The sequence below is a fragment of the Theobroma cacao genome, unplaced genomic scaffold (genome assembly GCF_000208745.1).
Source record: "Theobroma cacao cultivar B97-61/B2 unplaced genomic scaffold, Criollo_cocoa_genome_V2, whole genome shotgun sequence".
In the NCBI taxonomy this organism is placed as follows: Eukaryota; Viridiplantae; Streptophyta; class Magnoliopsida; order Malvales; family Malvaceae; genus Theobroma; species Theobroma cacao.
The window spans coordinates 7,014-17,097 of NW_017234798.1; the positions used below are offsets into that span (position 1 = coordinate 7,014).

The 10,084-nt window shown below is 32.4% G+C and overlaps 1 protein-coding gene across 1 annotated transcript; it reads right to left on the reverse strand.

The window, feature by feature from the left end:
* Window positions 1–6,294: 6,294 nt before the first annotated feature.
* On the reverse strand, window positions 6,295–9,638 carry LOC18507065 (probable terpene synthase 6). Its single transcript, XM_018129822.1, has 7 exons — window positions 9,539–9,638; window positions 9,077–9,350; window positions 8,123–8,498; window positions 7,797–8,015; window positions 7,207–7,345; window positions 6,851–7,099; window positions 6,295–6,719 (listed from the first exon to the last, which is right to left on the reverse strand). Exons 1-7 carry the CDS (start codon window positions 9,635–9,637, stop codon window positions 6,426–6,428), a joined length of 1,650 nt encoding a protein of 549 aa, XP_017985311.1. The 5' UTR covers window position 9,638; the 3' UTR covers window positions 6,295–6,425.
* Window positions 9,639–10,084: the final 446 nt, after the last annotated feature.

The following is a 10,084-nucleotide window of genomic DNA, read 5'->3' on the forward strand; positions in this document are numbered from 1 at the left end:
CTCCAATTTCATACTTATACCAAGGCCACTATCCATTTACAATTAAGTAAATAAAGTGCTACGACTCAACCCCTAGCAGCGGAGTGACTTGGAATGAAATGCTATGAAATGCCTTTACTTATCTGCGATGGACCATAAGTGCAGATGATTGCACACTAAGCCGATCACTATCTACAAAAGGGAAATAAGGGGGTGAATCTCACAGACTCAGTGGTCATCGGCTCCGTGAGCAGGGAGAAGATGGTAAACAAGCAATAAACAGATCATTTGAATGATAAAACCAGAATATAAAATGCTAATCTTATAAACTAAACCACGAAAATGATATTTGTGCCTTGTAAAAATAATATCGTAAAAACATAATACAATACTTTCTTTTGCAAAACAGTGCTGAAAATAAGTGTAACAGAAAGAGTTTCAGTCACCAAAAACATCATTGCCATTAAAATATAAAATATAGTATAAAGGTATGCATGCTCCCAAAATGTGTGGCATGTAAAGAAATCAAAGTGCATAGCCACATAACTCAACTCATGTTCATCAAGTAAGCACTGAAAGCTTTTATTTAAATGATGGGAGCTGTAGAGAAAATCTTATTCTCCACCATGCAAGAGAGTACGTGTTGAAAACTTACAAGGCTCTCGAGTAGGAAAGTATAATGTCAACATGTGGACCCACTTCCACGTAATAATAATCTGGGAGTCTTACTCCATCAGATTCCTATAACCATGGCAGTCTCCATGATGTTGGCCGACATCGGAGAATCAAGCTGTCGCTACAGCGCACATTTGGGAGTCTCACTCTACTGGATCACTTGTGGCCTAGCTACGTATACATATCACAGGTCGTGGCCCCCACCACGCCTAACCGCCCGTCGGTGACCTAAAGGTTACCTAGCTAGAGCTCACTTGTGCACAAAGGTCACAATTAACCGAAGTGACAGTCGACCTACTCTCGACGCACTTGGTTTGTCAAAACCATTTTCAAAGATCACATTGAGGTTTCCAAGTCTTTCGCTTAAAACCATTTGAAACCAAGGTTCAATAACCTTTCAAATTAATTTTCACATAAAAAGGCATGGTGTATTCTTTTATACAAAGATCGGACTAAAACCGGTACTCCAAACTTGCATTTTAAATCATTTAACAATTGCAAAATTCTAAAATGTTGCCACTTCACTTTCGTTGGGCATTTTTAACACAACATCTTAATTTATACCTTATATCGTCTTCCAATCTTTATAGAAAACTCGACAATGCCATAGTATACACAATTATGTGTACTACACTTCTTGAATCACATCAATACTATTCTTTATTTTATAAAGAGAATTCAAATATGTCATTAATTCTACTTGCACCGCAATCAAATCAACCTTAAATTACCAATCATGCATGTTTATATAACCATTCACAATTCCTCTACCTTGACCTTTTATCAAACTTTCAACATTTAAGTAGTCTTAAGCATATCAAGCTCAATAAGCCACTTGTAATACTGAAATAGCCAATAAATCAAGTTTAGGATCATCTCTTTTTTACATTTGATCAGATTATGCTCACCATCATGTGGAGAATACTCAAAATCGGTTTATGTGTTCTATTCTCATACGAAACGGTTATGTTTAAACATAAAACGATTTAGTAGAATCATTTATTAAACACTTTAAACTGTTGCAAGGTCATTACTTATGAAATTTAAACTCCCAATTTTTGTTTGGGGGTATGCCATTTTGGATGCAGCAGCATTTGTATGCATTAAGCCAAACGAGTTAATAAATTCTCCCTTATACGATTAGTTTATGGTCAAGAATCAAATATTTCTCATATAGGAATGTTTGGGTGTGTGGTTTATGTTTCAATTGCTCCACCACAATGCACAAAAATGAGTCCTCAAAGGAGATTAAGAGTATATGTTGGATACGAATTTTTATTTGTAATTAAATATTTAAAATTATCAATAGGAGATTTATTCTTGGCAAAGTTTTTCGATTGTCATTTTGATGAAATAATTTTTCCAACATTAGGAGGAGAAAATAAGCAATTGGAAAAGGAAATTTCTTAGAATGAATTATCATTATTTAGTTTTGATCCTCACACAAATCAATAGTTAATTAAAGCTCAAAAGATAATTCTTTTACAAATTATAGTAAATCAGTTACCAATCATATCTACTGACCTAAAGAGAATAACTAAATCTCATATACCAACTGCAAATTCTCTTATTAGCATTGATGTTCCTGTAGGACAAGGCATGCTAGAAGCGTGGAGACCAATTGGTTCCAAAGATAAAATTCTCGAAAAAGAAATGGAGCAAATATTCAAGATGATCAGAAAAAGGAAGTAGAAATTTTAAAAGAGACTCCTGACATAATTGATAAAAATTTCAAAAGATATTCAAGTACCTGAAATCAGTAACAATAAAGAGTTCTCAATAAATTATGTCATGATGGGAAATGAAAGAACTAGTAAATAAACGTCGATGATATTTTTGTCTATAATATAGAGTTCAATATTATGAAAGAAAATAAAAATTTTGAACCTACATCTATTAAAGAATGTAGACATAAAAATGATTGGCCAATGTGGAAAGATGAAATCAATGTGGAATTCACTTGCAAAACATGGAGTTTTTGGACCTATAGTCTGTACACCAAATGGTGTAAAACCATTGGGACATAAATGGGTTGTGTGAATATGAAATGAGAAAATTGAGATTATGAGATATAAAGCATGGCTTGTCGCACAAGATTTTACCCAAAGATCTAGCATTGAATATGAAGAGATATATTTTCTGTGGTGGATGTAATTACAATTCTATATTAACTAATTTGACAATATATGAGAAGAATGAAATGCGTCTAATGAATGTAGCTATAGCCTATTTATATGGCTTATTTGATATTGATATCTATATGAAAAATCCTAAAAGATTTAAATTTCTTGAAGCACAAAATTTAAATTTTTGAAAAATTTACTCGATCAAATTAAATAAATATGTATATGGACTAAAGCAATCCAAACGCATGTGGTATAATTGCCTTAGTAAATATTTGTTAAAAGAAAGTTATAAAAATGATCCTATATGCCCATGTATTTTTATAAAAAGATTCAGGTCTGAATTTGTGATAACTGTTGTTTATGTTGATGACTTGAACATTATTAGAATTCCTAAAGAGTTATCAAAAACTATGGATTACTTAAAGAAAGAATTTGATATGAAAGACTTTGGAAAAACAAAGTTTTGTTTAGGTTTTCAAATTGAACATTTGATAAATGGAATTTTGGTCCATCAATCTAATTATATAATTAAAGTGCTAAAATGATTTTATATGGATAAAGCATATCTATTGAGTTCACCAATAGTTGTAAGGTCACTAGATGTGAAAAAGAGATCCTTTTCAACCTCTTGAAAGTAATGAAGAATTTCTTGGTGATGAAGTACCATATCTCAATGCCATTGGAACACTAATGTAACTTGCTAGCAATGCATGACCTGATATATCATTTGCTGTGAATTTATTAGCAAGATAATTCTTCTCCAACTTGAAGACATTGGAATAGAATTAAATATATACTTTGACATCTCTGAGGAGTAATGGATATGAGCCTATATTATTTAAATGCATTAAAATCGGATTAATTAGCTATGCAAATGTAGACTATTTATCTGATTCACACAAAGCTTGATATCAGACAAGTTACTTATTTACATGTGGAGGTACAACTATTTCATAGTGTTCTGTAAAACAAATTATATTTGTTACTTCCTTTAACCTTGTAGAAATTTTAGCAATTTATAAGGCAAGTTGTAAATGTGTTTAGTTAAGATCTGTAACCTAACATATTTGAGGAACATGTTGATTTTCAATCAAGAAAGAAGTTTCAACAACATTAATGAAGATAATACCGCTTGCATAGCACAGTTAAAAAAAAGATACATTAAAGGCGACAAGATAAAATATATTTTTCCAAAGTTCATCTTCACTCATTTTTTTCAAGAAAAAGGTGATATTAGTGTTTAACAACTTTGTTCAAGTAACAATCTAACAGATTTGTTCACCAAAACCCTTTTTACTGCAACATTTGAAAAGTTGGTATAAAAGATCAGAATGCCCTATTTTAAATATCTCTATAATGCAATCATTAAGGGAAGTAAAATACGCATTGTACTCTTTTCCTTTATCAAGGTTTTTCCCATTAGATTTTTCTTGATAAGGTTTTTAATGAGGCAGCATTTCAAAAGCATATTGTTGAAAAGAATTATATACTTTTTTTCTTTCGCTCAGATTTTTTCCCATAAAGTTTTTTCCTTGTAAGGTTTTAACGAGATACAATGGAAATTCAAAGATGAGTGTTAAGAATATTTTTGTGAATATCCATTTATACTATTTATATCTAGATTTGGATGAGGATTAGGATTTAATCCATCAATTTAATCCATTAGTATTATCATCATCTTGTAAATTCAATGTTATTAGCCTATAAATAGGCCTCCTCATTTCATTTGTAAATACACACTTGAATAAGATCTTCCTACTTTTTCTAAATACTTTCTCTCCCTCCAAATACATTTTCTTACATTTCTCTTCTAATTATTATTTCAAATTATATTTCATAACAAAAAAAGATTTATATGAGTTAAAGGGTAGGGTTTAAAAAAGAATCTAATAAAAAAAGAGGGGAATGGCTTGAAGAATTTTTAAGAAAAAAATTTCAAAATTTGAGCCTAGAAAGGTTTTGAACCCGGATATTTAAAAATTTAAACCAAATTTCTTACCATTACTCCAAAGAAGTTCATTTAAAATTTTTTAGGCGTGGCAAAGTTACATATTTTGAATTTTGTAAATATAAAAATAAAAAAAATTAAAAACTGAGGGGTGGCAACTAGTTCCCCTCTCTCTTTGCCTCTGTTTAAGAAAAAGATAAAAATGAAAAAAAAATCACAACCGCAAAAGTAAGATAAATTTGGCACCTACATTTTCATATAATGTTTTTTTTTTTTTTTCATTTTGTGAGTAATTGACTATGAATAATGATTAATGACATGTGAGAGAATTTAAGGCATGATGCTTTAGATTTGACAATTCTTTTTCGTTTGATGACTACATAAGACTTGACACATTACCAATCAAATTTCAACCATGTTTTTAAATATGTTTTTGTATTTAAAACTGATTAAAACTGTGCTTGAATGCATGAATCAACTAAAGTCTAGACATCATTAGTAACTGTCCAAATCCCGTAGGTTAATCAACAAAGTCTGAAACCCATGCAAAATCATTCGCTGCAGTAGACATCAAGTCCGTTCCAACTATTTCAATTCCAACATCCTGATTATTCAAACCTCATCTCTTCTCTTCTCTTCTATTTTCTTTTTTATCTTTATTTTTTAATTTTTTCAAATCAGAATGAAACTCTTATCTTCTAGAAGAGGCCAAGAAATTAATGACTCCATCCACAGTTAAACATATCCAACAACCAGACTAATAATAAGCAACGTACAACCTGCAACCTCACTCCCTTAATCCATACAATTGTGAAAATTCCTCCTCCCTTAAAACACCCTGTTTAGCCAATTCATCAGCCTCACAATTAGCCTCTCCACAAACATGTGTGACCCTCCAATTGGTAATTACTTTTTGTTTAGTTTAGAATGAGTACTCACCCTAATTAGTGTCAATTAGTTTAGTTGAGTAGTTTTAGCTTAATTAGTCATTAAATTTTTATTGTTTGAATAAAACTAAATTATTTTAATTTTGATACTTTGTAAATTTTTAAGACAATTCTCTGAATGATCGATACTTTGCTTGTTATTATACTATCTTTTCAATATGTATATTTGCGTCGGTAGAATTTTAACTGACACTTTGCAACAGAGATGATGATTCAGGCATGCTGGTTCCTTTGTGTTCCTGAGACTTCGTCATGAGTGTGTTCCATGGTTTGGTTGGTATGTGGCTGGTGGAGGTTTTGTACTGGTTTGGTGCTGGAGGAATAAAATTCATTTTTTTAAAAAAAAAAAAAAACAGTTCAATTACATGCTGTATGGTAAGAGCATGAATCTATGATGTTGTAGCCTATGACAAATTTGTTCTTGTTAGTGTAGATCGGTCATGTGGAGGAGAAAAAGAAATAGGAGAAAACATATAATAGACTAGAAAAAGAAAACATGGATTGCAAACCGGTTTATTTTACATAGCACACCTTATTATTATTTTTTTTTAAATTTGGTACATATATTACATAGCACCATAAGCTTCATGCATATGATACATGGAGCATCTCTCTCTTATTTTAAATTTTACACAAGCGTTTTATATATTTTTTTTGGCCAAACATATAATACAAAGCATTGGAAACAAGCGCTAGAAACACCGTTCGTTAAACATATCCAAGCACGAAGAGAGACAGAGAGGATTGTCTTTACATGCGTACTGGATCAACGAACAAGGCACGGATGTCATCTTTCACATATGGATCAGGATCTGTGTACCCATCTCCATGCTTGTAAAACAAATATGTTATTCGAGCAAAGTTTAAAATTCGTAATAGGAGATCTCTGGGGATTGCAGTTGGTCTCATGCATTCTTCATTAATATCCTTCCATGCATCTTCAAGCTTTTTCTTTAAGTCATGGAGCGCATCTTTCTCTGAGAGGTTGTGTTGCTTCATGTAGCATTCAACACTAGAAGGACAATGCTCTCTCAATTGCTCGAACTATTTAGAACGAGGGATGTGCAAATGATTAGAATATTTCTTATAAAGCAATAATCTTAGCTTTCATTGGATTACTTTAACTTTCATCAGAGTTACCATAAATATATGCATATATATATATATATATATACCTTATGTGACGCTCTGTCATCCATGATACGACCGATCATATTTGCAGCTGTCATAATTCTGGGTTCTGTTTGCAGCCACTCAAATGCCTCTAAACCTGCGATTGTCCCCATTCCTATAAATAATGTTGTTATTATTGGATCATAAGTGGATGTCTTCATTGCAACCCTCATATACTCCTCGAATGTTGGTACATAACCATCATGGCACCATTTGACCTCTGCTTGATAGTTGTTGATTAGTCCTATGAACTAATTACAAATTGCCAATTAGAGAGAAACACATGTCAGAATGCCTTAACTCATTTGTTGTTAATTACAAGAAGCAAAGGGGGAAATGTGAGCTTGATGATTCTTACAGCATCTTTTGCGTAAGGGACAGTGTAGGATCTTCCTTCCTTTCTAGCCTCGTCTTCTATTTCATCAAAAACGTCTAGCACAGCCTTGCAAATAACTTTGGTGTAATCTTGCAACTCATCAAGAGCAGAAATCTCCCATCTGAAAAGAAAGTGTAGGTTTGTTTAAATATTTTTTAATGAATAGCGCATGGGTTTATTAAATATATATGTGGCATCCCTTAATTAATTTCCTGTACTAGTACTAGTACATACTTACCTACGTATGGACATATATATATATGTGTTGAATTTTAGAATGGATATCTAACTTAAAACTAGTTGACAAAAGGTGGAGAGGTTTTTATTATATTTATATATCTATGATACAGGGGAATTCAAACTCTGTTCTCTAGGCAGACGATTATGTACTAATCAATTAGTCAAATAATAGGGTGCTTTAACAGATGTAGGATTTCTTTTATCACAAATTCAATCAATATATGCTTAGCCAGATAAAGCTTTATTAGTCAAGATAAGCTGAAAGAAAAAAAGGTTGGAAAAAAAACTAACCACAACTTGGATATTAGAATTAAGAAAGACTGAAGAAAAACCTCTTTAATGCATCCATGAAACGTTGAAGTTCTTGAGGAGTCCCATAAGCATCGAATGTGTCATCTAGAATTGATATAAGAACCAGCATCTTAGTAACAATTATCCGCCAACGTGTATAGCGAGGTTCAAAATACAATGAATTTATCCATGTGTACACCTCCACATATCTCTCTCTTGCATATGATAGCTCAGATGAAAAGTCGTAGTCCTCCCAAAACCTTGCAACAATAAATCCCATAAAAAATGTATGTAAAAGTCATAAAAAATTCCATCCACAATATTTTGCTAGGAATTCAAATCCATAATTGCTTTAATTCTTTTATACCTTGCAATTTGGCTTATTTCTTGTCGGTGAAGGACTTGTACTCGATTAAAGTCTAGTTTTGCAAACGTAAGTAGGGTTTCGTTTCTGGACTCTTCCTCCTCATAGAAAGAGATATAGTTCCTTGCCTCTAGTCTTGGAGGGCGTTTGTTTAATGGGTTGTCTAGGGCATTCATTATTTGCTTTGCAAGATGAGGGCTTGACTTCGCTGCCAAAGGCTTCAATTTGGCCTTGGTGAATGCAATGGCCTCCTCTAATATAAGCTCTCCATGAACTCTTAGATAGGCAGCTTCATACAGGCTTAGCATTCCCCTAATGTCATCGACTAGGGATTCTTTGAACTTACCAACACTGCCGTCCTTGAACTTTTCAAACACACCTGATTCGCATATCACTATTTTGTTATGGAATATGGACCATTAAATAAATAGGAATTGTTACATAAGTAGACGTCAAATCCAAAAAGAAGAAAAAGGAACAAGATTGGTGAGGAGATTTTGGTTGGTTAGATGTTCTGTGTGTGATGAGGTCTATTTAGCACAACAAATGATAAGTAATGTCTTCTGTTTGTGATAAGGTCAGGAGAGTGTATGGTGCTTGAACCTTTAATGCTTTTGTTTGTTTCCCCTGCTTCGGTTTTGGAGAAAGGTGATTTACAGAGAGAGGGAGAGGAGAGGAAGGTTGATTGAGAGAGAAATGGACATTTCGTGAAAAATTAGGGTATTTTTAAAAGAAAAGAAGAGAAAAGCTCTTAACAGGAGCTTTTTTTTTTAATTTTATTTTTAAAAGAAATTATTTTTTTAAGCCCTTTTCAAATTTTTTTTTACTTTTAAGAAGTAGATAAACTGAAAAAAAAAAAAACCAGACTTAATTCGTATCATACTTTATGTGATCACAACCCTAATGCTGACAGTTCCAGTCCATTTATTTTAAATTTATCAGTGTCCTTATCCTTACCACAAGACATTTTGAAACCATGCAGTCGGGAAACTCGAAAGGCAATTGAAGTCGAGTTCAAGTCATAGTCATTTTTGTGGAAAAGATTTTCTTGGGAATTGAAAATCCTTTCCAATTGCATCTCAATGTCATTCTCAAAGTGATATGACACACCAAGGCGGAGTAGTGTGTCTATGAATTTAACGTTCTCCATTGGATCAGCTGTAGAAGCTTTCAACATCTCCTTCACTTTCTCTATCAACGGAATTATTTCTTTCGTTAATGAATCAAATACCTGCGCACGATTTGAAATCCAGAATCAAAAAAGAAACCCAGTTCATTTGATTCATCTCTTGAAATAATATGTAAAGTAACATTTCAATCCAGCTGCCTAAAATTTTAAAGCTTGAAATTCAGTTTCAGGAACATGAAAAAAGCATGCAATACGTGAGAATATATATATAAGAGATGCAAGAATATTACCGAGTCACTTGAGGGAAGGGAAGGGAATTGATCTCTCCATATATTTTTAGAGAAATTTGCCACTGGACGCAAAACATGGCACTCTCCTTTAGAAGACATTTTTCAGACAACTCTTAATTTGTTATGCTAGGCTTCCCAACCCCAAGCCATATTTATAGAGGCTCGAGAGCAACCTTAGCATATATTGCAGAAGAGGTATTATTTGGTATCTTGCAAATTACAGTACTGGACTGCTTCATCCAATGGATAATGATTATTTAAAAATAGTGGCGGATCCAAGATTTTGTATGAGAGGTGGTGAATAATCATTTAAGATCATAGATTGAGTCAATGATTCGATTCGGAATAAAAAATTAATAACTTAAATTATAACATAAAATTTTAGTAACAGTTTAAATAAAAATTTCAAATGCACCTACATAAATAGACATAAAGTAGAAAAAAAATTAACATTAGATTTTCACATTACGCATCGTAAGCTATACTCAATGTGCTTTCTTACTTTCAAATTCATTAATGACTAAATCCGTGTCAATAGTCTTGTCA

Coding starts and splice junctions, on each gene's coding strand:
- LOC18507065 (XM_018129822.1), bottom strand. CDS start 9,637: ATGTCTTCTAAAGGAGAGTGCCATGTTTTGCGTCCAGTGGCAAATTTC. Junction 7,346..7,796: donor TTCATGGATGCATTAAAGAG/GTTTTTCTTCAG, acceptor CTTTCTTTTCAG/ATGGGAGATTTCTGCTCTTG. Junction 7,100..7,206: donor TCCCTTACGCAAAAGATGCT/GTAAGAATCATC, acceptor ATTTGTAATTAG/TTCATAGGACTAATCAACAA.